The 27,560-nt window shown below is 35.8% G+C and overlaps 2 protein-coding genes and 2 pseudogenes across 2 annotated transcripts; all 4 read right to left on the bottom strand.

Moving 5' to 3' along the window:
- Positions 1–453: 453 nt before the first annotated feature.
- LOC100780590 (receptor-like protein kinase ANXUR2) lies at positions 454–2,106 on the bottom strand (annotated as a pseudogene).
- A 2,448-nt stretch (positions 2,107–4,554) lies between these two features.
- Positions 4,555–8,025, bottom strand: LOC102662273 (receptor-like protein kinase FERONIA; annotated as a pseudogene).
- A 7,803-nt stretch (positions 8,026–15,828) lies between these two features.
- LOC116423798 (receptor-like protein kinase FERONIA-like) lies at positions 15,829–18,702 on the bottom strand. Its single transcript, NM_001377320.1, has one exon. The coding sequence runs from the start codon at positions 18,687–18,689 to the stop codon at positions 16,038–16,040; it is 2,652 nt and encodes an 883-aa protein (NP_001364249.1). The 5' UTR covers positions 18,690–18,702; the 3' UTR covers positions 15,829–16,037.
- Positions 18,703–24,663: 5,961 nt separating this feature from the next.
- LOC100780062 (receptor-like protein kinase FERONIA-like) lies at positions 24,664–27,473 on the bottom strand. Its single transcript, NM_001377319.1, has one exon. The coding sequence runs from the start codon at positions 27,383–27,385 to the stop codon at positions 24,794–24,796; it is 2,592 nt and encodes an 863-aa protein (NP_001364248.1). The 5' UTR covers positions 27,386–27,473; the 3' UTR covers positions 24,664–24,793.
- Positions 27,474–27,560: the final 87 nt, after the last annotated feature.

Here is a 27,560-nt window from a genome sequence, read left to right as displayed (position 1 = left end):
TATGTCATCTTTTCCGAGCAGACAAATAACCGTCAAAATTAGAGAGGAATTTCCATTTTTAAAGTATTCTTAGCTAGCATACATACAAAGAAGATAATTGGAAATATTAGTTAGAAGAATAAGTTGTATAGTTTAGTTTTATAAAAAAGGGAAAGGGAGACAAATAATGATATTGGCGGTAGTTGTAAGAGAAATCTTGTATATCTAAATACTTAGTCTTTAATCCAGCTAAATAACGTTGTGTGATCAATTTAACCAAACTCACCTAGTTGTTAATATTGTTAGGAACTCGGCTCATGAAACTAATCAACAAACACAATAATACCACAGCAGGTTTGTAGCAATTGAAGACAATAGCTCTGTTCTGTATGGTTCCCCTCTATATCAGGATCTTTGGTTCTTGTGATGTTATGGAATTAAAAAAAAAACACATCAAGAGGAACAGTATAAAGGTAACAAGCTCAAGCAAGAATTCTTTCACTGCTTTCTCATTTATACTAGTTTAAGTTAATTACGACCACAGCTCTAGATACAATCAAAATGCTAAAAGCAAGGATCACTACAAAAGCTAGAGATATCTCAATTAAACTAAGCTACTCATAAAGTACATAGTGATTGTTTTGTTTGAGTCACTCACCAAATTACCTAAGAAACATGTCTTCTTAAGTTACTATTGGTATTTGATAACAAGTATTATAACCTTAGGTTTTTATGATATCTGCTTGTTCCTCAACAGCAAAGCATGCTCAAGCTCCACCTCCACTTCCCCAATTGTTGGTCGCCCATTTGGTTCATACTTCAAGCATCTCTAGTATCAATCTCTTCCATGTTAGATTCCAGTTCCACTCCCATGTCAATAATGGTGGTGGAAAATAAGGTATAATCACCATTGGTGTTTGTGATATCTGCTTGTTCCTGCAACCACAGAGCATGCTCAAGCTCCACCTCTACTTCACCCATTGTTGGTCGCTTGTCTGGTTCATATTTCAGGCATCTATGCGTGATATCTATAAAGACTTGCCAACACTCTGGTGCAATCTTTCCTTTGATATTCGGATCAATTTTCTCCTCAACAGGCTTCTCCATAAATTCTGTTTCTGCCACCATTTTTACGTATTTCCCTCCACACACAACTTCTAGTAGAACCTTACCAAACGAGTAAACATCAGTTTTATCTGTGACAGTACCATACAGGGCATACTCCATAGCCAGGTAGCCAAAAGTACCTATAACTTAAAGTATTAGCTTAGTTTATATGACAGAAATTCATTGTAGTAGTAACCTCATAAAATAAAACATTACCCACAACAAAATCTACGTTAATTGGTTTTGGCTTTGACATAAAACGTGGTCCCTGTATGCTAATGCCAAAATCTGCAAGTTTTGGCTGCATGTTGTCATCCAAAAGAATGTTGCTAGGTTTGATGTGACGGTGAATGATGGTACGCTTGGCTCCAGCATGAAGGTAGTGTAGTCCACGTGCAATTCCTATGCAGATCTCTAGTCTTTTCTTCCATGACAGTTCCCCACCTTGTAGCCGTTCATATAGAGATCCATTGGACATGTACTCGTACACAATAATCTTCTCATCTTTGTGGTTGCAGAATCCTATAAGAGAGACACAATTAGGGTGATGAAGCTGGCAGAGTAACTCTATTTCGTTCTTGAACTCTTCCCGTGCTTGACTGTCTTTCACATTAAATCGCTTTACGGCGACTGTATAATCAGAACCATCATCATGTTGAAGACAACCTTTATATACTTTGATACCAAATGCTCTAAGGTCAATTTGTCTCTTTGGATCAAAGTTGTTCGTTGATTTCCTAAGATCGGCCAGAGAAAATTTATGGCACAACTCTTCTATTATTGTTGGATACTTTCTCTGTGAGGAACTTGTGTGCTTGGAATGGCTGAAGCCCCAAAAACTTGAGAAACATTCTTCCAATTACTAGCCTCTTACCCAGAAGCATTCATGTATACACCTCTTTAATCATTATAGATGTAGCTTGCCCTCTTTTTGTTAAGTGTTTCCCATTTTGTTAGAAAGATGAGATGAAAAGGTGTGGTGCCATCTCCCTATTTCCTCCAGGAGATTGCTTTCGTATCCCTACATTTATTCATTTGGCATATATCAAATGGTCAACTCTGGTTGTATTTATTTTTTTAGTGTTTTAAATTTGCCTCTTTTTTAATTCACAAAAATTAAATGGTCAACTAAGACTGCTTTGGCGTATTCTTTAAGGAAGGTGGGTGGTGGGCATAGATAACTTCTCTGTAGCTTCCTACAGTTTTCAATTAATTAATAGAGTAGTAATAAACAGGTTTGTTCATTAATCTTCTTCAAGGGTCATGTTATTGTCCTCTATGGCCAAGGCTATTGGAATTCCATGTTACAGTACATTAGACTTTGATCAATGACACACTAAGCATCGCGTACAAAGATGTTATACCGATTATTATATATTATATCTGTCACGGTCATGGCTATTTTTGCTCTAATGGTGGTAACATATAAATGTTATGCTGATGCAAAGAAATTTTAAGTTTCATTTGTATTTTTCTTCTTTTCCATGTTAAGAAATGTTCTTCTCTAATTAATACAGTATTAGATTTTTGAGTAAATAAGATTTTGAGTAAAATTACACCAAAATTTCTCTCTTGAAGCTCCATCGGATCCCGCTATCAACAATAGGTGACCAATTCATTCACTTTATTGCCACTAAACACTCACTTGCACCATTAAGTGTTAAATATGACTTATTCCAAAGCTTTCTCTTTATGTTTAAAGTTGTCAGTTTTTTTTTCTATGATTGGACATAGACAATTGAAGACAATAGCTCTGTTGGAAATAAAATTAATGTTACAGTTATTCTTATACCTACTAGATTTTAGACCCTACAACTTACGGGTATATATTTTGTGAATTCTTGGAATATTAATTATTTAAAGTCTATTGTTTAAGTTGATGTTATTTAAATTATTCTATTAATTTTTATGGGAATTACTTTATTTCATTCAGAATAGCATGATGGATGCAACTTGAAATATGATCAAAGGTTTGAGAGCTAGTAAAATTCAATGATGCTCTAACTAAAGTATGAGAGTAACATTGTTGGTTGCCTCCTTATGAAACTCTCTATTTAGTTTGGGATAACTTGTAAAGAAGCCTTACATTTGGACAAAATAATTTGCAAATCAGAATATGACCTAATTAAACAATTTGAAACAGAGCCATTTTGTCCCAACCAAGCCACATTAGAAACATTATTAATTAGGCGAACCTAGCCAATTTGGATAAGCCTGTGTCAGATTGGATTAAATTCGATTGCCTCTGAAGCAGGATAAGTATATCAACTCTACCAATAAGGGATGGAAGTATCAAAAGCGCCATAAGAAAATTAACTCAATTTTTATTGTTATCAGCACAGCTATTTAGTGCGAAAATGTATCTTACGAGCACTATTATATATACAATTCTGTCTTGGTCGCATGATTGAAACTCAGGCTAAACTTGAATACTACTTCAACTCATCATCCCTTTAATTGGATTCTTAATCTCAGAGAAAACTCATCTGAGATCAACACAAAAGATTCTTTCCTGCCATAGCTACGATCTCCGTCGCTTGTCGTGCTCAATCCAGTGTTCGATCTCACTATAATCTGAAATATGGCTACTGCCATCTTCATAATTAACAGCTCTATCCTGAAACTGAAGAACAAACTCCAACAACCCAAATTTGATTTCCATGGAAGGCCGTTGATTTCCATCCTCAAGCAAACAGCTCAGTGCAACCTCACCAAATTTGTGCAAACATTGAGGTGCTATTAAAAAAATTGTAGTGTATAAATTAATTTTATGTTACTTATGAGTTAAATTCAAGGAGAAATTTAATTATTTTTACATTTTTTCTATTTTCTATTAATACTTATGGAAAAAATTACTTAAACTGGAGTTATGTGTGGAAATTTCAGCGGATAAAAGTATGTTGAGTGATTTGTGTACGCGCTCTATTATTTAAACATAAAAAACATTGAATATGATATTGTATAGAATTAAATAATTATAAAGAATTCTTGGTCAAGCTTACTTATTTTCCAGATAAATTTCGAATTAATTAAAATTTTAAACATTTTGTCTAAACAAAAGGGGAAAGTACAATTATCTCTATAAGACTATAAAAAAGAAAATAAGATATTTGTTTAAAAATATAATTATCTTAGAAATAAATATTAAAAAAAGAAAAATACTTTATAAAAAAAATAAAGATAGATAAAACTTAAATCTCATTATCTATACGGTTAAACTCTTATAAAAAATTAATCATTCTGATTATTTTAATATTAAAATATAATACTCATTAAAAAAATTAAACTACAAAATAGTTAGGGAGCAAGTTCCCCCAATGCCTAAAGTAAATCCGTGCCCGAATAGATGAAAGTCCAATTAAAATATATTTTTTTTACTGCGTTTTAAATATTTCTTAAGGAATAGGATCATCTAGTGAAAACTCTTCTTTTAAAGAGAAAATGCTCCGATTGAAGAAAATTAAAATAATTAAAACGTTCTTTTTAAAAGAATGGCACCTAAAAGCACTCATTCATTCTGTTGTATACATATAGAGAGGGATTAAAGACATCAAGTGCTCAAAGTAAGAAGCATTGCATTTCGTATCTAGGGAATTACTCTCACAATTATCAAATTGACACACACAGCAGCAATAAACGCACGGGATGAGACGAAGACAACAACACAAGTATGAACGAAAAACACTAAAACATGTATAAACATCTTCAAACCATGCGCAATGGTCTCAGTTTTCTTCAGTATGAGCACAGCGTTGTATAGGGTCACCTCTGCTTGGATTGGGAAAGCAGCTTCGATAACTTTGAAGTTGTGGACAGGGAACTGTTGGTTTATCTCAGTTGCTAGCTGCTCCCAAACTGACTCACCTCATAGACCATTCTTCCAAAATGGGACCCAGCCCATTTGGATAAGCCTGTGTCAAATTAGATTAAATTCGATTGCCTCAGTAGCAGGATAACTATATCAAGTTATCAGTTGTTTAACAATAGGTGATGAGAGTATCAAAGGAATCATAAGAAAAATATCTCAATTTTTAGTTGGAGTAACAACCCTCGTTTATTGTTATCAGCACTGCTTTTTTTTTTTTTTTGGCAAAAATGCATCGCACCAACACTATTATATATACAAAATTCTCTCTTGGTCACACGATTGATACTCATGCTAACTTGAATACTACTGTTTCAACCTCATCGTCCCTTTGGATTCTTAGTCTCAGAGAAAACATCATCCGGGATCAACACAAAAGATTCCATCCTGCCATTGCTACGATCTCCATCACTTGTCATGCTTGATCCAGTGTTCTCACTACAATCTGAAAGAGGTACAGTACTATGGCTACTGCTATCTTCATAATTAACAGCACTATCCTGAAACTGAAGAACAAACTCCAACACCCCAACAATGTCTTTCATGGAAGGTCGTTGAGTCCCATCCTCAAGCAAACAGCTCAGTGCCACCTCACTAAATTTGTTCAAACATTGAGGTTTTATCTGGCCCTTGAGTTCTGAATCCACAATCTCACTCAGAGTTCCCTTCTCATAGCAATGTTTTGCCCAATTAGCAAGTGACATTCGTTGTTTCTCCTCCCAATGGAGCAAAGGGTGCCTCCCAGATAACACCTCCAACAGCATCACCCCAAATGAGTACACGTCAGATTTCTCCGTCAAAATGTTACGCTTGTAATACTCTGGATCCAAATATCCAATGCTACCTTTCACCTCAGTGTTCACTCTGGTGGTCATCATCGAAATACCCATCGGCCCCCCAATTCTGGCTAACCCGAAATCTGAAACCTTGGCCTCCCATTTCTCATCCAATAAGATATTGGCACTCTTGACGTCACGGTGAATTATCACCTGCTTCACACCTGTATGCAGATAATCCAATCCTCGCGCAACACCTATGCATGTCTGCAGCCTATGCTTCCACGACAGAGATGGATTATCAGTGTCGTAGAGATGATCACGGAGGTTTCCACAATCCATGAATTCGTAAACCAGGATCATCTCATTGCTCTCGTAACAGTAACCGATGAGGGAAACAATATTGGGATGACGAAGTTGAGACAACATTTCGATCTCATTCTTGAACTCGCGAATACCTTGCCGAGAACCCTGTTTGAGCCTTTTGATTGCGACTGTAGTTGAACCATTGTCGATGTGGCCTTTGTACACATTGCCAAAGCCTCCCACGAAGACTTCATCAAAGTTGTTGGTGGCAGTTCTCATTTCTTTGATTGAGAAGTGGCGGCAGAGGCCCGTTGGTACAAATAGTGAGCCATTGTCCCGAGAAGTTCCCTCTTTTTAATTTGAACTTTCATTGACGGTGACATTCTTCCTGCGTTTGATGAGGATGGCAATAAAGGAGAGCAAAAGGACACCGGAAACTGAACCTGCAATGGCAGCAAGAGTTCTCATGGTGGTGCCGTGGCTTTTCTTATTTGAGCTTTCAAGTGGAACCCGCTTTGGAGATTGTGGAAGAGGAGGGTCTGGATTAGGTCCAGCGAGATTACCTGTTGGGTCGTTGATCTTGAAGAGTTCAATTGCATTTATTTGAGCATCCTTGGCCAAGCTTTGAGGGTTTGGATGCATTTTCAGTGAAAGATTAAGCCTTTCCTGCTGATTCCCTGGGATGACAACTGCATACTGCCTAACCACTGGGACACCCTTCTGTTTATCGCTCCAACCGAGAACGTCTGCCCAGTCTTCAACCAACTGATCCTGAACGAATATGAAGAAGCTCAGGTCACCAGGATTTTCAATTCTCGGGTCAAGCTGGCAAAAGTGTAATCTTAGCAAGTAGGTGAAGCCTGAATCAACGGGAAGTTGCCATGTGAGGTTGAACCCCATGTTGACGGTGCCATTACTTCCCATATTCCTTAGGGATCGGTACACTGTGTCTGGTGCCGTGTAGTTAGGAGTCTTTGTGAATCTCAGCTTAATTCCAGATTCAATATCTAGAGATAGTACACTTTGAGTCGTTACATATTTGTTATCCACATCCCAGCTCCTGAGCATACCCGTGTCCTGTGAGGCCGGGATTTGTTGGTCTCCAACTCTTAACCGATACTTTGTCTCCATAGCATAGTTGTTTTCAATGGGGAACGGGTTCGTATTGAGGCCAACTGGTTGAGGCCATCCAGTGATGTCGTCGTCAGGATGGGTGTAGTAGAGAAAAGGGGGCATTGAAACAATCTCTATTCCATTGATGAAAGCGTACGAATCTTCGGTGCTTGGAATGAAGCTTATGTTGAGCCTCTCACCATCTCGGAGGTTGATGCAATACTCTCTGAATAAGAAGTTGTCCGGGTCATCATCAGCATCAGCATTGAGGGAAGCATTGAAGTATTGAAGGAGGGTGTATGGGCCTGCTTTGACTGAGAAATAGGCTTTGGAGCGATGGAAGTTTTGGTAGGAAGTTGAGTAGAAGAGGCGAATAAACTTTGGGCCTGTGGAGACAGAGAAAGAGTAAGTGAATTGGGAGTGAGAGAAACGAGCATCGGTGTAAGGACCTTCCAGGGTAGATGGTGTGAGTGCGGGAGCAGCAACCGAGTCCTTGTTTTCTGAGAGGAATTTGATGTCTGCAGTCCAATTGCGACCATCGCGCGTGGACAAGCTACTGTTAGAGCCACAGTTGATGCTGAAGAGTTCAACGGGACTATAAATAACATCTGCTATGGAAAGACTAGAGAGGCACAGCAAAAGAAGGAAGAAGATGGCCCCTGAAGCAATATGGGTGCCAGTTGTGTCCATGGATATAAGCTGTAAGCAAAGCAGCACACAGTTGCAAAACAGTGAGCTCAAACGATGGAAATCAACTATGAAGTATGAATTATCAAGATTTCCTTTACTAATATTGCCGGATGATTCGTGTTTTTTTCTATTTTTTTCTAAGAAAGCAGGAGATTTCAAGTCTACGCTTGCCTTTGATTTTTGTTTGTTTGATGGACTATGCGTGAAAATTTCAGCCACGGCAAAATTAATAATGATTTGTGGACAACAATGTTAATAGACGTTAATTAAGAAAAAGAAAGAGATAGAAAAATAAATAAATAGATTTTAAAAATGTCAAATAGGAAAAACCTATATATTTATATATTAGAGTGTCCGTATATCATTTGTGTGATTTTTGCCTCAGCCATGGGTCTTTTGTGGGAAGACTTCGTATAGATTTTAGTTTTCCTCGTTTCTTTAATATGTAGTCTAAGCTTTTGTTGTTAGAAAAAAAAATTGTTGTGACTTTTGTTTATGTTGCATTATTTAAAAATAAAACAATAATTTATCTGATATAAACAATAATACCATACATGTCATACACTGGATTATGTTTATTTTCTCTAATTTTGTCTCTTTCAAACTCCTTCATTGCCTTCACCACCCGTCAGAGCGGGCCAATCGCCTCCATCACCATCTGCGGTATATCACCCTGTTTTCATTGGTAAAAATAAAATAAAATAATTAATTAATTAATTAGAAGAGTGTTTTTACATTTAATAAAATAAACTAGAAAAAATAGGAATGAGAATTAGGCCATCAAATTTCTCATTGTATAAAAGAACTTTTAACTCCTAGAGCAGTTTTACAAAATATTTTTTATATTTTTTGTTCTTTTTTCTCACCAGAAATACAACCATTACCAACGGAGAATGTTTGAGCGACTACGTCAAGGTATGGGATGAATTACTCACGCTTGAAAATTAGAATGGACATGTATAGGATTCCTAGAGGATCAATTTTTGGGTTATTTTGAGTTATTTTTATGAAATTTAATTCTATTCTTATGTTTTTAATCCAAATTGATTGTGTTTGACGAACAAATTGATTTCCTGATAAGAATTTATTGTGAAATTGATATGTTTTTGTATTGAATGTAAACTTTAGAAATTGAGTCTTTTTCTAATTCAATTCTCTTCTCCTCTATTGTATAATTTTTTTTATGCTTGTAACATTTTTTCCTTTTTGCCAATAATAATTTCCTGCCAATTGTATTTTACGATTGGAATAATTTTGAAAAAATGTAAATAATTTCCATGATGATGGTACAGTGCATAGAATCAAGTTGTTGTTTTTCATTGCTGGATTTTCATGATTTCGTTGGAATACTAGGATATACATGTATATGTTTTTCATATAAACAAATATATTTATATAAATTTCTGATTGCTATCTATGTATAATATTATATATATATATATATATATATATATATATAAAATATTACGTGTATTTGTATAATGGTGTGTCATATATATTTGCTACATGTAAATATATTTAAAAGTTTTGAAGTTAGATATATTCTATTATTATAATACATACTTATCTATTTGTTAAGTATATTTTGTAATTAGTTAATTGAGACTTAGGGGAAGTAAACACCACACTTTTTTCTCACTTATATGGTGTTCAACTTTCCACTTTTATCTGATATAGGACTTCACCTCACACTTGTAACTCAACACTCTGATCATGATGCCATCGGTGTTATCATTAGCATCAGCCGTTGAGGGAAGCATTGAAGTCTCCAAGAAGGGTGTATGGGCCTGCTTTGATTGAGAAATAGGCTTTGTGGCAATCAAAGTTCTTGCATGAAGTTGAGTAGAAGAATAGCCGAAGGAACTTTGGGCCTGCAGTGACAAGGAAATGAGTAAGTGAATTGGGACTGAGAGAGACGAGCATAGTTGTAAGGAGCCTGTGATGTTGATATTTTGAGAGCTGGAGTAGCAAATGAGTGTTATCTTTCTGAGAGGAATTGAATGCCGTCTGCAATCCAATCCCGACCATCGTCCATGGACAAGTTGATGGATGAGCCACAGTTGATACTCAATTGATCAACGGGACAATAAATAACAACTGCTATGGAAAGGTAGGAGAGGCACAACAACAGCAGGGGAATGGCTCCTAAAGAAGTTTGCGTCCCAGCTGGGTCCATCGATAAGCTGTGCCTCTAATCGAAGCAGCACACTGTAGTTAAGCAGAGACAATGAAACATCAACCACAATAAATATACTTATGATAAGATTTCTGTTACAGTGCAGCATGGTTCATGTGTATTTTCTCCAAAGCAGCGGAAGACTTCAAGTCTTTTGAATATTAATTATTTAATGTATATTATCTAAGTTAGAGAGAGACTTCAACTCTGCGTGGGGAACGACGAGGTCTACACTTGCTTGTTTTTATTTTTATTTTGGACTGGCTGCTACGAGAAATCATACCATGATCCCCGACCACACTGTCAGCTTGTGGTCCGTGCCAATTATAGCTCAGCACCTATGAAGTGATATGAGATACAATACGGATACTATATGATACAGATACGACAAATTTTTAAAATTAAAGATATGATACGTCTTGGATACGTTAATAAAATATATAAAAAATTATATATAATTTCAGATATTTTTAGTTTTATAAAAAAGGGAAAGTGAGACAAATAATAATATTGGTGGTAGTTGTAAGAGAAATCTTGTATATCTAAATACTTAGTCTTTAATCCAACTAAATAACGTTGTGCGATCAATTTAACCAAACTCACCTAGTTGTTAATATTGTTAGGAACTCGGCTCATGAAACTAATCAACAAACACAATAATACCACAGCAGGTTTGTAGCAATGTAGTCCAAGAAGAGAAAAACCAAGCACTCCTTACCTTGAATCTCACTGTCACAACACGTTAACTCCGTTGCCAACACCGTTTCCTTGATCGGAATACTGTGGCATCTTATCATCTTGAATCCATCTCTGATCATTGATCAGGTTCCAACTAGTTAATTGAACTGTAAATTTTCTAACTTTGCAGGACAACAAAATAAAATTACACCAAAATTTCTCTCTTGAAGTTCCATCGGATCCCTCTATCAACAATAGATGACCAATTCATCCACTTTATTGCCACTAAACAATCACTTGCACCATTAAGTATTAATATGATTTGTATAATGTCCCAAAGCTTTCTCTTTATGTTTAAAGTTGTCAGTTATTTTTCTATGATTGGACATAGACAATTGAAGACAATAGCTCTGTTATGTATGGTTCCCCTCTATATCAGGATCTTTGGTTCTTGTGATGTTATGGAATTCAGAAAAAACACATCAAGAGGAACAATATAAAGGTAACAAGCTCAAGCAATAATTCTTTGTGCTTAAAGAGACCCATTGGGAGGACGTGTTGTTTGATACCTAAAAGGGAATCTAGAACAGGGTGTTTTGTTGTGTAAGGATTGTGTGACCTACAACTATCCGGTTGGTGTGACTTTGATTGGGATGAATATCCTTTAACTCGTAGGTTCCTTATCGGATGGTTTGTTCTACTTAGATCTTCTTCAATTTCATGGAAAACTAAGAAACAACAAATAATATATCGTTCCTCTACTAACACTGAGTATCGATCCATGACAGTTGTAACAGGAGAATTGAAATGGTTAAAAGGTCTTTTCCATAGTCTTGGTATCTTTCATTCTCAGCCTATGCAATTTCATTGTAACAATCAAACAATGCTTCATATTGTCAAAAACACAATTTTTCATGAGCGTACCAAGTACATCGAAGTGGATTGCCACTTCATTCGCGACGAGTATCTCACTGACAATATTACACCTACTTATCACAATTAGCTAATATTTTTACTAAGGCTCTTGGTCCCACTATCTACCGTGCAAGTTGGAGATATGTAATTTACATGCTCCAATTTGAGGGGGGTAATGATATCATGATGAGATAACAGGATATAACAAAATCTATGTAAAATTATGTGTAATTATTATATTATTCCGTATTATTAGCCTGTGATCATGTAAATCAATTTGTTTTTAGTCTAGATATAATCTTAAGAGTTTTATTTGGAGAATCAATCTGTATAACTCAATCTTAAAAGATTTTGCTTTATGTCATAACAAAACATGAAATATGAAACATAATTATTCTGTCATAAAATCCTTACGCACCAAGCATAGCGTATAAAGATTTTGTACCAATTATTATATTTGTCATCGTCATGGCTATTTTTGCTCTAATGGTGGTGACATATGAATGTTATGTTGATGCAAAGAAATTTTAAGTTTCATTTGTGTTTCCCTTCTTTTCAATGCTAGGAACTGTTCTTCTCTAAATAATAGTATATTTCAAGATCAACTCCTCTGCAACACATAGAGAATGGGGAATATTCAGTCAAAACAAGATACCGCTTGGTCAGGTCAAAGTTGACAGAACCAGAATCTTCAACTAGTGCAATCTCGACTTCCCTTTGGACGGACGTATGGAAGGTTAAAGTGGCACCCAAATGTCAAAACCTTCTATGGAAGATATGCAAGAATATAGTCCCTGTCAGGGTCAATTTGCAAAAAACTATGCATACGATTGATTCAGTGTGCCCTTGTTGTGGGGAAGATGTGGAGTTAGTGAAATGTTCCTTCCTATAGTGCAGGAGAAGTTGCTCCCATCTGGTTTGCTAGCCAACTTGGTGGTTGTGTACTGACAAATGATATCTCCTTTACTCAATGGATGCCAGCTCTACCAACAGATTGGTCCAATTGATAAGGAATAAGCTTATATCATAAAAGGATGTGGCTTAATTTCTGCTGTCAGATTTTATTGAAAGGTAATCTCTAAGTACCTTTATAATTCTTTGAGCCCTAGGTCATTTCCGAGCCTTGTAAGAATGAGTGAAGATGAGCAATATATAATTGGCAATATATAATGTGGTGTCTAATTTACTACTATTATTTGTTTGTGTCCCTTTGATAGTGATCTACAAAGACGTTACCCCTTGTGTTGATTTGAGCTCACCAAATAACTAAGGAAGCATGTCTTCTAAGTCACTAATGTGATATCTTCTTCCTAGTGAAATGACAGAGCATACTCCAATCCCCGTTCCAGGTATTGGTTAATGATCAATAATGGTTTTGGAGAATAAGGTATAATGACCATTGGTGTTTGTGACATTTGCTTGTGTTGGATTACAAGTGAGGTAAAGTCTTACATCAGATAAAAGTAAAAAAGTTGAGTACTATACAAGTGAGGAAAGAGCCATAAATCTGAGTCTTAAAATTTTGAGTTAAAGTATGGTGTCAAATTTTGTTATGTGGTGGCTCGTGATCCATTGATGTAAATCTTTCCGGTGTTTTCTGGCATCTTTGGATGATATCTATGAAATTCTCTGCTGTACCCCATGATACCTATAAGTGCAAGTATTAGCTAATTTTAACTGATAAAAATCTATTTCAATAAGCTCATAAAATAATTTAAAAAATTATCCTCAAGTTCAGCTTTGGCTTTGACATAAAGGTAGTGTAGTCCACTTGCGGCTCCTATGCATATCTCTACCCTTTTCTTCCATGACAGTGCTTCAGTATCCTCACCATATGAAAAAGGGAAAGGGAGACCAATAATGATATTTGAGGAAGTTGTTAAGAGAAACCTTATACTGAATAATATTTCTAAATGTTTAGTCTTTAATCCAATTAAATGACATTGTGTGATCAATATAACCGAATTCAGCTAGTGAGTAAGGCTTCGGTTATTATTGTTATGAACTTGGATCATGAAACTAATCAGCACAACACGATATTAGCATTGCAGGTTTGTAGCAATGTAGCCCAAGAAGAGAAAAACCAAGCACTCCTTACCTTGAATCTCAGCTGTCACAGCATGTTACCACCCGCAACAAGCCAACCACTGCACGTTGCCAACTTTTGGCCTTTTATAGACCTTTTGAGCCAATGATTGGTTGTCGAATCTCCTCGACCGGAATCCTGTTGCATCTCAAGTTCAACAGCAAAGCATGCTCAAGTTCCACCTCCACTTCACCAATTAGGGTGATGAAGCTGGCAGAGCAATTCAATTTTATTAATGAACTCTTTCCATATTCGAGTATCTTGATTGAATCTCTTCACTGCGGCTGTATAATCAGAACCATCATGATGTTGGAGATAACCTTTGTATACTTTACCAGATGCTTCCTATCCAATTAGTCTCTTTTGATCAAAGTTGTTCGTTGATTTCCTCATATCAGCGAGAGAAAATCGATGGCACAGCTCTTCTCTTACTGTTGGATACTGTCTCTGAGATGAACTTGTGTGCTTCGAACGGCAGAAGCTCAAACATTTGAGAAACATTTCTCCTAATTTCTGCCTTCTTTTCGTCTCCAATTTCTCATTTATAATTGACATTTGGCAGTCCCGTCTTCTTTCATTTGTGAGTTTCCTGTTTCTCGAGTTTCTCAGCAGTTCCACACGTTTTGGCCTATTTTCAAAAGAAGTTTGTGATTTTCACACTTCATCTTATAATTTCTTTTTTTATTATCTAGTATTTTTTTCTGTTTTATTATTTTGTTAGTTATTTCAAAAAGTTGAAGTTTCAATTAATATTGGAACTCATAAAGTCATTTAAGTATTTTTTTTTTGTGTTCAGAAATAAAAAAAATTAAGCCAGTAAGAGGACTTGATCAGTTTGGGCCAAGTTAGTTTGTTGCTATTTAAATTTATTTCTTCAGTTTTTAATTATAAGATTATTTTTAAAAATTTATTTGTCTTTTTTTATAAAATATTTTTTGAATTTTTAGATGTGTTAATTATTTTTTTATATATACCCTTAATTATTTCTTCTTCAAATATTAATAAAAAATAATTAAATAGATAGAGAGATGAAAAAAAAATAATGTTGGAATGATAATATAAATAACTGAAATGTGATTAACTAAATTAATTATTTTTCTTAAAGAATATTAGTTGAAAAAATCTTATAATTAATTAGAGATGGACAAATTGTCAATTTATTGCTCTCACACATTAAAAATTAAATTAATGTAACATGCTAATCTTGGGACCAATAAAGGGTCCTTAGTAGATCGTATTGAGTTAAAGGGTTTGAATTTGGTCTCTAAGTTAGAGGAAATAAATGGATAAATTAACCAAAAATTGAAAACATGGATAGAACAACAAAGGGTGCCAAAGGGAGTGCAAAGTTGCATAAATGAAGGTGGGCTCTTTCAACATAACGTGTATGAGTGGATCTGCAAAGAAAAGAAAATATGATCCATTGTTTCATCCAATGAGTTGGATTTAATCACAATACAAGGAACAAAAAGTAGAAGATTATGAGAAGGTATGTGGAAAAAAAAAGAATAGCTTTTTGGCTGGAAGTTTGTACCAGCCATGGTTGACATGAGTGTAACTTGTTTTGTTTCCTTTGAGGGAAGTGGCTTCCTGGGAGAATGCCCAGAATTTGAAAAATAAAGAGTTTATATATGTGTTGTTGTTAACAGTTAAGCAACTTGTAATTCTGCTGATAAAAGGAGCTTCTAGGAAAAATTGATGGCAAAAAGAGGCATAGGCAGTGGCGAATGATGTGTATTGGGTGGATTTAAAAGGATCCTTAATAGATATGTATAGAAACATCAATGCGGCAGTTTAACAATTTTATTTGGCGCTCAACAATCTTCCTTTGTTAGAAGAAAATTCACATGGCAAAGATGGGATGGCTTAGCAATTTCAAGTCTTAGAAAACCTGGGATATATATTTTGGCGCAATGGGCTCTTCAAAGGAATTAATATATGATATCACTGCCCAGTTATTATATGTGACGTACTGTTCTAATTGGGGTCGTTTAAAGTTTAATAACTACTGGCTGGAAGATAGAAGTTTTTCTCAAGTGATAAAATAGTGCTGGTCTAAGGAGCAAGTATCTAGCTGGAAAGCATTTGTCTTGAAGGAAAAATGTTTGGGTCAGAACCAAAATTGTAGGCAAATTTACCATAGACATGCATAATATTTATTGAAGGGAGAAAAGACAAATTGTAAAAGTACACTTAGCGTTAATATTATAATATAACAGCTGCATTTTTTTTTCGATCAGTTAATTCTTATAATAATTTAATTCATTAAAAAGTATAATTAAATCATTTTAATTTGTACTAAAATCACACTACGTACTCGTACTGTACTTGAATACTTCTCCAACATCATCGTCCTTTTGGATCCTTAATCTCAGAGAAAACATCATTCGAGATTAACACAAAAGATTCCTTGCTCCCATAGCTGCGATCTCCTTCGCTTGTGGTGCTCAATCCAGTGCTCTTACTATAATCTGAAACATGTACACTACTATGGCTACTGCCAAACACGTCCTCACTATCTTCATAATCCCTGCCACTCTCCATGACTCCATCATTAGCAGCACTATCCTGAAGCTGCAGAACCAACTCCAGCATCCCAACAACGTCCTTCATGGAGGGCCTCTGAGTCCCATCCTCAAACAAACAGCTTAGGGCAACGTCACCAAATTTGCGCAAACACACAGGTGCTATCTGGCCCTTGAGTTCTGCATCCATAATCTTACTCAGAGTTCCCTTCTCACAGCAATGCTTCGCCCATTTAACAAGTGAAATACGTTGCTTCTCCTCCCAATGGAGCAAAGGCTGCCTCCCAGATAATACCTCCAAGAGCACCACCCCAAAGGAGTACACGTCAGACTTCTCCGTCAAACGTAGTCGTTTGTAATACTCGGGGTCTAAATATCCAATGCTACCTTTCACCCCAGTGTTCACATGGGTCATCGAAATACCTGTGGGCCCAATTCGGGATAACCCAAAGTCTGAAACCTTGGCCGCCCATTTTGCATCCAACAAGATATTGGTGCTCTTCACGTCACGGTGAATAATCATGTGCTTCACACCTGTATGTAGATAATTCAGTCCTCGTGCAACACCTATACATATATGAAGTCTTTGCTTCCACGACAAAGACGGGTTATCAGTGTCGTAGAGATGGTCACGGAGAGCTCCGTGATCCATGAATTCGTAAACAAGTATCATCTCATTGCTCTCATAACAGTAACCGAGGAGGGAAACGAGATTTAGATGACGAAGTTGAGAAAGCATTTCGATCTCGGTCACGAACTCATCCACACCTTGCCGAGAACCCGGTTTGAGCCTTTTGATTGCGACGGGTGTTGAACTGTCCTCGATGTAGCCTTTGTACACGTTGCCGAAGCCTCCCGTGCCAACGATGAAGAGTTCATCGAAGTTGTTGGTGGCGGCTCTGATTTCTTCGATTGAGAAGTGGCGGCAGAGGTTGGTTGGTAGCGATGATGAGCCATCGCCATGAGAGCTTCCGTCCTTTTGGTTGGAACACTTGTCAATGGCGACGTTCTTCTTGCGTTTGATGAGGAAGAAAGCGACAATAAGGGAGACCAAAACGACACCGGAAACTGCACCTGCGACGGCGGCAAGAGTTCTTGTGGTGTCGCTGCTTTTCTTTTTTGAGTTTTCAACAGGAGCCTTGGGGGTTTGTAAAGGAGGGTCTGGGTTCGGTCCGGCAAGATTACCTGTTGAATCGTTAATTTTGAAGAGTTCAAGGGCGTTTAGTTGTGCGTCCTCGAACCTTCTTAGAGGGTGTGGATGAATCTTCAGTGAAAGGTTTAGTTTTTTCCGATTTCCTGGGATGAGAACTACGTAGTCTCTAACCACGGGTACACCCTTCTGGTTATCGGTCCATAAGAGAACATCTGCCCGATTGGTAACCAACTGATCCGCTATGTAGATGACGAACATCAGGTCACCAGCCTGGAGAACGAACGGGTCAAGCTCGCAAAAGTGTAACCTTAGCAAGTAGGTGAAGCCAGAATCAACAGGAAGCTGCCATGTGAGGTTGAATCTCATGTTCATAGAGCCATTTGTTCCCATGTTCCTTACGGTTCGGTACACTTCGTCTGGTGCCGTGTAGTTTTGAGTCATATTGAAGCTCAGCTTAGTTATACGCCCAAAATCAACAGACGTTGTACTTTGAGTAGTTAGGTAGTTGTCATCGGCTTTCCAGGTTCTGAGCATACCTGTGTCCTCTGAGCCGGTGATGTCCTTTCCTGCAACGTTTAACCGGTAGATAGTCTCCAGAGCTGAGCTGTTTTCAATATGATATTGGGATAGTGTGCCAACAGTTTGCGGCACTCCATCGTAGTCGTCAGGATTGGTGTAGTAGAGAAAAGGGGGCATTGAAACAATCTCGATTCCATTGATGAAAGCGTACGAATATGGATGTTGAGCTGTTTTGCTTGGAATGAAGGTTATGTTGAGCTGCTTCTGACCATCTTCAAGGTTGATGCAATACTCTCTAAACAAGATGTCGGGCTGGCCGGGGTCGTCATCAGCAGCGGCATTGAGGGAAGCATCGAAATCTCGAAGGAGGGTGTATGGGCCAGCTGTGACTGAGAAATAGGCTTTGGTGCGATAAAAGCTTTGGTATGAAGCTGAGTAGAAGAAGAGGCGAACAAATTTTGGGCCTGCTTTGAGAGAGAAGGAGTAGGTGAATTGGGAGTGAGAGAGACGAGCATAAGTGTAAGGGCCCTGTATTGCTGTTGGTGTGTTTGGAGGAGCAGCAACTGAGCCCTGGCTTTCGGAGAGGAGTTTACTGTTGTTGTCTCCAATCCAGTTCCGACCATCGAGTGTGAAGTTGGTGGATGATCCACAGCTGATGCTGAAGAGCTCAAGGGGAGGATAAATAACCTCTGCTATGGAGAGGAAAGGGAGACACGGCAATATGAGGAGGATTGTTCCTAAAGCAATTCGTATGCAATTTGTGTCCATCGATATGGCTAATGCAATGGAAGCAGCACACATTAGCGAAAAACATGGAGCTCAAACACGATCAACGAATGAATATACTTATAAAGGTTGGGCAGTTGGTGTCTATTTTCGTTAAGCAAGTGGGAGATTTCAAGTCTACACATGCTGCATATTTATTTTTCCATTTTGTTTTACATGCTGCATTATTTAAACATAAAACAATTAACATTAATTGAATGTGGTATATTTGTATTGTGTATATATTTTTATTCCTCTTTGTACATTTACATTTCCAAAAATATATCTTAAAATTGAAAAACACAATTTTTTTTTACTGTGCCATTCGGATATACAAGAATCTTCTTGCTCCTTTCGGCCTTCGGGCCCTTCCAAAATAATAAAAGAAAATCTTCTTCCTCTTTATTTTATTATCAAAATTATGAAAGGACCCTATTATTTCACGAAGTTGAAAGGAAAATTGTAGGAATTCGACCACTCCATTTTGGAGTGTATTAAAACAGAAGAAAAAAATAAAAATATTAGTATAGTTATTTTTCATTGCTTTTAAAACTTATTTTTACCTAATTTTTATCGTATTTATGATCCTTTTTAATTTGAATATCATTTTAATTTCATAATTTTTGTAAATAAATCTAATAAAACAAGTTTCATGTTTTAATTTAGTAAAAAAATAAGATGAAAAATTAAATTGATTTTTTAAACTAAAAACCAAATTAAATTTAAATAAAAACATAAAGGACTTAAGGTATATTTTAGTCATTTTTTCATATTTAAAAATTTGTATTATTACTATTTTATGAAACTAATAAATATATATATATATATATATATATATATATTTATATTTACTATTATAATATATCATAGTATATCTTATTTCCAACCATAAAAGATAACAATGAAACTTAAAATATAAAGGACTAAAATAGATAAACACACAACATATGGAGCACAATAATATTTTAACCTAATTCTATCAAGGTCTTATTTGTAAGTTTTTTACCTCTTTTTTATATTCAGATAACACTTTGTGTTCCTGTTGTTAATTTAAATTCTGCACACAAGACCAATATTTTTATTTAACATTTTTATTTGTGAAAACAATTGAAGAGTTTTCTAGGAGACACAGTTCAAAATTCCAATATAATGTTCGATAATATAATTTTAGAAGATGAAATATATGATAATTATTTTTTTATCAGTTAATTTTAGTTGTTAGTTTTATTAAAATGTTAGTCAAAAAATTTAAACTTACAACCTGTCCCTTCCTTCTGTTTTTGATAGGGAAGTGCAACAAGCAACTAGCAAGGAGCCTAATAAAGAGTGGGGTGCAGTTAGAAGCAAAGGCAAATAGAACCACCACTATAGGATCGTGGCTGAGCTGGCAATAGGAGGATTGCAGAATATTGTTGTGGTCCAAAGGGGGCAGCAATAACCAATACTGTTTTTGGTTTAGAATATTTCTTAGCACAGAATCACAATCATCTGTCTGGACGGGTAATTTAAAATTATGAGAAATTTTAAATTTTAAGAATTTCAAATATTTCAATTAAAATTCTTTTATTTTTTAAAATTTTGAGTTTGGATAAAAAAAATTAAAATTATGAGGATAAAAAAATGTGAAAAAAAGAGAAGATATAATTGGTGTGTTAGTTATACGTGTTCCTCTACGCTCACACCCGATCAATATTATACGAGTTGAGATTGAAGAAGACTGTCAGAAGATAACTTCAATTTCTCATTGAAATTTTAAATTTTAATTGTTTAAAATTCTGTTTTAAAATTCCAAAATTTTAAATTTTTCACACAAAAACATTCAAACAATGAATTTTAGATTACAAAAATTCAAATTCTCAGATAAATTACTTTCTTCAGTTAAAATTCTCTATCCAAACGCACTCGTAGAAAATTTCAGTATAAATATACATATTGTAATAAACTGCAGAATCATGAATAAAATGAGCCTTTCCTGAATTTTATCTTCTTTTTCCTGGAGGTCACTGGTCCTCGAAACCAGCTCTACAATTCCCGGCACCTAACAGTTTTCAACCCTTAAACCTTCCTTCTCAACCCCAATTTAACCTCATAACTTCTACTACTGCACAAACAAATATTTAGCATTAGTACTAAAGTGACGACCTTAAGGATATCACTACCAAAACCTGGCTATATCTTTACCATATCACATGATTGAAACTCAGGAAATAGAAATTGAATCTTAAATTATACAAGCTAGCACACATCTGCATAAAGAAAGATATGAAACCTATACAGGAAGCCAACATTTATTTGCATGAATCATGTATGTTACGTCATATATATATATATATATATATATATATATTTCTTCTCTCTGTGCCCCTATGTCCAACATACATTTCCCTTTACCATATCACATGATTGAAACTCAGGTTGAACTTGAATAGTTCTCCAATCTCATCTTCCTTTGGATTATAAGTTTATTATCTTTTATAAATTTATTTTAAAAGTTATATTAATAATAATTTACTATTAAATGATCCTGTAAAATTATTTAATATTATTGATCTATCACTATTAAACTCAATAAAAATATATTTATGAGAAAAATATTTTATTTATTTATTTTGTTCTTCTATAAATACTTATTAAAATGTTTATTTAAACATAAATTATGTATGAAAATTTCAGCCACAGAAAAAATATATATTGGCCTTATGTGCAGAATTTAAATTTAACAAATAGGAAAATGAAAACATAAATATCTGACTATAAAAAAAAAAGGCGACAACTTGCCAAAAAGACTTGAATAAAATTATAAGAAATATTTATTTGCCTGCAAAAGGATGCCACCATAGGTCTAGTCATATGCTTTTCTTTCAAGTTCATCATTTTGTCATTTATAGAACCTACTATTAAGCTTTTATCATCTTCTGGCCACACTAGAGCCGATAGAAGATTGACAAGGTCAAGTGAGGTGACAGGGGGAGAAGAAGAAATTAATAGAGAGCTCAAACACCATAAATCAACCAAACAATATATTTGTCAAGATTTTCTGTTAGTAGTGAAGAAAGGTCCGTATCTATTTTTTATGGTGATTCCAACAATTTGAAGACTTAAGTCTGCGCATGAAACGACGGGGTCAACACGTACTTGCTTTTGATTGATTTTTATTTTTTGACATTGCCACGATCCACCCTTGGACCAGAACCGCACATAGATTCTAATTTTCTTAATCTGACTAGCCTATTTTATTTTAAATAACTTGTAAGAGAAAACATAATATATCTAGACAATTCTATATATATCAAGGTCTCAAGTCCTAACATAGACCCTTAACACATTATCCAGAATATCCATTAATAACACTGTTAATTATAAATACTAATCACCAAGATATCTCAACACGTCACAAGTACATCATTGGCATACCTATAAGAGAGAATCATTTAAATTTTCAAATAAAAAGAATTCTCTCTAAATCTATTACTATCCTTATTCCTATAGCTGCATTATATTGGAGTTATAAACAAAATATCCATCAGAAACAATGGAGGTCTACCAAAAAATAATCAAATGTCTGGGTAAGTCAGCAAATCCCAAGAAGTCAATTACTCCACTATTGTGTATCTCAGAAAATAAAAAATAAGGGGATAAGTCACAAAGACTTAGTGAGAACATAAAATACAAAGCGAACAAGAAGGAGAGCACAACATAGCACGAGTCTTTACATCCAAAGAAATTTAAAATAACATTAAATAAATAAATAAATAAAATACAACTCGCTTTAAGAAATCAGTATACTAAAAAAAATATAATTTCATAACTACTCATAACTGGTATTCAAGAATAATAACTTTATAATCAAACTTTCATTTCACTATGTGCACATAGACCACCACATTATCTCTTCGTTGTGGTGAATGATAATTATATAACTATGACATTTAGCTCGTAGGATACATTATCTCTTCGTTGCAGCGAACAAAAAATATAAATATACTATGATTAATTTACTCATAGGCTACATTATCTCTTCGTTGTAGCAAATGACAAATATAAATATACTATGAGAAATTGACTCATAGGTTACATTATCTCTTCGTTGTAGCAAACGGCAAATATAAATATACTATGAGAAATTGACTCATAGACTACATTATCTCTTCGTTGTAGCAAACAGAAATTATAATTATACTATGAGAAATTGACTCATAGGCTACATTATCTCTTCATTGTAGCAAACGGAAAATATAATTACATTATGAGACATTGACCCATAGACTACATTATTTCTTCGTTGTAACAAACGACAATCAATCATGAACTCACTATAAATAAAATAAACAAATAATCCAACATTCATCCTTATATATTATCAAAATCTCAAAATAAATTTCAAAGATCACAAAGAATATATATATTTTGAAGTTTACTTGCTTCTCCTAAAATAACTTTAAAAATGCCGCTAAGTAGATTAGTTACTCACACAAAAGAACGCAATCAATGCCTTCCAATGTTGTTGGGAGAATCAACCACTATATTTTTTGTAGGATCATTTAAAATAAGAGAACAAGAGATAAGATAAAATCCTCAAATTTAGCAAACCTAGGGTTTTGAAAAAACCACAACAATCCCTAATACTTAATTTATAACCCTTTTCACACAACTCATACTAAACAATGTTATAAAATATTCATCTAACCCAATGTTATAAATTTTTACCTTAAAGAGATCAAATAGAAATTTGAAGGGGATGAGTGGTGTTTCCTTTTTCTCCAATCACATTCTTGTGCTTGGGAATGACACAAGAATGCAATAAATTTGATAAATTTTGGAACAATAGAAGAAGATGAGTGAAAGGTTGAGAGATGAACATTTGAGAAGAAGAGATAGGATTTGAGAGATAGGGGTGGGTTATTGAAAAAAAAGAGGAAATTTGGAAATAGGAGGGTTCGGTTGGTTATAAAACTAAAGGGGGTTTTGGGTAGTTAAAAACTAAGGCAAAATTGTACTTTTGGTCTTCTACTTTAGCTTTAATTTCACATTTGGTCCCCTAGTAATTTAATTTACAAATTTGGTACCCTTGTTTTATAAAATTCTGCAATGTTGGTTCCGAACGCCTCAATTGGATGTTGAGCGTTAAGCAATGATGTTGACTGTCACATGTCACGTTTTTATTGGATGATAATTGTCACGTGTCATGTTTTGATTGGATGTCAACTCCATGAAAGATGAAATGCATTGTTGTTTTCATTGATCAATCAGAACACAACACATGACAGTTATCATCCAATAAGAATGTGACACATGATAGTCAACGTCACTACTTAACGGTCAACGTCCGAGACCAACATTACACGATTTTAAAAAATAGAGGGACTTGAATTGTAAATGAAATTATTGGGGGACCAAATCCAAAATTAAAGATAAACTGAAGGACCAAAAATGTAATTTTACCTAAAACTAAGGGGAATTTTGGGTGGTTATAAAAATAAATGGGTGGTTATGATTTTATATATATATATATATATATATATATATATATATATATATATATATATAATGAAACCGTGCGTTTCAGACATGTTGCCACACGTAGAAAGTATTGTCTTCATTGATAATTTTCAACAAATAGGACAAGAAAATAAAGTATAACATAATTTAATTTTCATAAAAGACAAAATGAATTTACGCAAATCAATTTTAAGAAAATAGATAAGAGAGTTTCTATTAAAAAATTGTAGTGTTAAATTAATTTTAAGTTACTTATGAGATAAATTTAAAGAGAAATTTAATTTGTTTTACATTTTTTCTATTTTCTAGTAATACTTATGGAAAAATTACTTAAACTGGAGTTATGTGTGGAAATTTCAGCGGATAAAAGTATGTTGAGTGATTTGTGTATGCGCTCGACCTATTATTTAAACATAAAAAAAAACATTGAATATGATATTGTATAGAATTAAATAATTATAAAGAATTCTTGGTCAAGATTACTTATTTTCCAGATAAATTTCGAATTAATTAAAATCTTTTTTACTATTTAACTAGAGGGTTAAAAAAATAATACTGAAAGAGAAAACAAACTCCAACACAAAAGATTCCATCCTGCAACGATTGATACTCATGCTAACTTGAATACTACTGCTTCAACCTCACCGTCGCTTTGGATTCTTAGTCTCAGAGAAAACATCATCCGGTATCAACACAAAAGATTCCATCCTGCCATAGCTACCATCTCCATCACTTGTCGTGCTCAATCCAGTGTTCTCACTACAATCTGAAAGAGGTACAGTACTATGGCTACTGCTATCTTCATAATTAACAGCACTATCCTGAAGCTGCAAAACCAAGTCCAGCATCCCAACGATGTCCTTCATGGAGGGCCTTTGAGTCCCGTCCTCAAGCAAACAACTCAGTGCCACCTCACCAAATTTGCGCAAACACTGAGGTACTATCTGGCCCTTGAGTTCTGGATCCACAATCTCACTCAGAATTCCCTTCTCATAGCAATGCTCTGCCCATTTAACAAGTGACATTCGTTGTTTCTCCTCCCAATGGAGCAAAGGCTGCCTTCCAGATAATACCTCCAAGAGCACCACTCCAAAGGAGTACACGTCAGATTTCTCCGTCAAAATGTTACGCTTGTAATACTCTGGATCCAAATATCCAATGCTACCTTTCACCTCAGTGTTAACTCTGGTGGTCATCATCGAAATACCCATCGGCCCCCCAATTCTGGCTAACCCGAAATCTGAAACCTTGGCCTCCCATTTCTCATCCAATAAGATATTTGCACTCTTGACGTCACGGTGAATTATCACCTGCTTCACACCTGTATGCAGATAATCCAATCCTCGCGCAACACCTATGCATGTCTGCAGCCTATGCTTCCACGACAGATACGGGTTATCAGTGTCGTAGAGATGATCACGGAGGTTTCCACAATCCATGAATTCGTAAACCAGGATCATCTCATTGCTCTCGTAACAGTAACCGATGAGGGAAACAATATTGGGATGATGAAGTTGAGACAACATTTCGATCTCGTTCTTGAACTCGCGAATACCTTGTCGAGAACCCTGTTTGAGCCTTTTGATTGCGACTGTAGTTGAACCATTGTCGATGTGGCCTTTGTACACGTTGCCGAAGCCCCCCATGCCAACCACAAAGACTTTGTCAAAATTGTTGGTGGCGGCTCTCATTTCTTCAATTGAGAAGTGACGGCAGAGGTCCGTTGGTACAGATAGTGAGCCATTGTTCCGAGAAGTTCCTTCTTTTTTATTTGAACTCTCATTGACGGCGACGTTCTTCCTGTGTTTGATGAGGATGGCAATAAAGAAGAGCAAAACGACACCGGAAACTGCACCTGCGACGGCGGCAATTATTGTGCTAGTGGTGCCGTTGCTTTTCTTGTTTGAAATTGTATTATTGGGGGGTTGTGGAAGAAGGTGTGGGTTCGGATCTGCGAGACTACATGATGTATCGCTTATTTTGAAAAGTTCAATTGCGTTTAGTTGAGCGTCCTTGATCCGGCTCTTATGGTGGGGATGCATTTTCAGTGAAAGATTTGTCTTTTCCCGATTCCCTGGGATGTAGGAAACTACGTAGTCTCTAACCACTGGTACACCCTTCCGGTTATAGGTCCATAAGAGAACGTCTGCCCAATCGGTACCCAACTGATCCGCTATGTAGATGGAGAATCTCAGGTCACCAGAGAGGCTAACGTGCGGGTCAAGCTGGCAAAAGTGTAACCTTAGCAAGTAGGTGAAGCCAGAATCAACAGGAAGCTGCCATGTGAGGTTGAATCTCATGTTCATAGAGCCATTTGTTCCCATGTTCCTTACGGTTCGGTACACTTCGTCTGGTGCCGTGTAGTTTTGAGTCATATTGAAGCTCAGCTTAGTTATACGCCCAAAATCAACAGACATTGTACTTTGCGTAGTTAGGTAGTTGTCATCGGCTTTCCAGGTTCTGAGCATACCTGTGTCCTCTGAGCCGGTGATGTCCTTTCCTGCAACGTTTAACCGGTAGATAGTCTCCAGAGCTGAGCTGTTTTCAATAGGATATTGGGATAGCGTGCCAACAATTTGCGGCACTCCAGTGTAGTCGTCAGGATTGGTGTAGTAGAGATAAGGGGACATTGAAACAATCTCGATTCCATTGATGAAAGCGTACGAATGTTGATGCTGGGCTGTGATGGTTGGAATGAAGGTTATGTCGAGCCTCTCACCTTCTCCGATGTTGATGCAATACTCTCTGAACAAGATGTCCGGTTGGCCAGGGTCGTTATCAACATCAGCATTGAGGGAAGCATTGAAATCTTGAAGGAGGGTGTATGTGTATGGGCCAAATTTGACTGAGAAATAGGCATTGGTGCGATCAAAGTTTTGGTATGAAGTTGAGTAGAAGAAGAGGCGAAGAAACTTTGGGCCTGCAGTGACGGGGAACGAGTAAGTGAATTGGGAGTGAGATAGACGAGCATAGGTGTATGGACCCATTAACGTTGTTGGTGTGAGTGCTGGAGCAGCAACCGAGTTGATGCGGCTTTCAACTGTGAGGAAATTGATGTCTACAGTCCAGTTGCGACCATCGCGGGTGGAAAAGTTGGAGGAAGAGCCACAGTTGATGCTCAAGAGCTCATCTGGAGAATAAATAACCTCTGCTATTGAAAGGTAAGAGAGACCCATCAAAAGGAGGTGGAGGATGATGGTTCCTAAAGCAATTCGTGTGCAAGTAGTGTCCATCGATAAGGCTACTGGAAGCAGCACACATCAGTTTTTGTTTGCATTAATTAAACTTTTACTTCTCAGCCAAAGTTTTGAATTTTTGGTCTTTAAATTATTTTTTAATAACGATAAATTCTTTAAAAATTAATTTTTTTTAAAATCAAAATTTAGGAATCAAATATTTAAAATCTCA

This window comes from Glycine max, chromosome 18 (assembly GCF_000004515.6).
Source record: "Glycine max cultivar Williams 82 chromosome 18, Glycine_max_v4.0, whole genome shotgun sequence".
NCBI lineage: Eukaryota > Viridiplantae > Streptophyta > Magnoliopsida > Fabales > Fabaceae > Glycine > Glycine max.
This window is presented reverse-complemented; position numbering and strand designations above follow the sequence as displayed.

Coding starts and splice junctions, on each gene's coding strand:
- LOC116423798 (NM_001377320.1), bottom strand. CDS start 18,689: ATGTGTGCTGCTTCCATTGCATTAGCCATATCGATGGACACAAATTGC.
- LOC100780062 (NM_001377319.1), bottom strand. CDS start 27,385: ATGGACACTACTTGCACACGAATTGCTTTAGGAACCATCATCCTCCAC.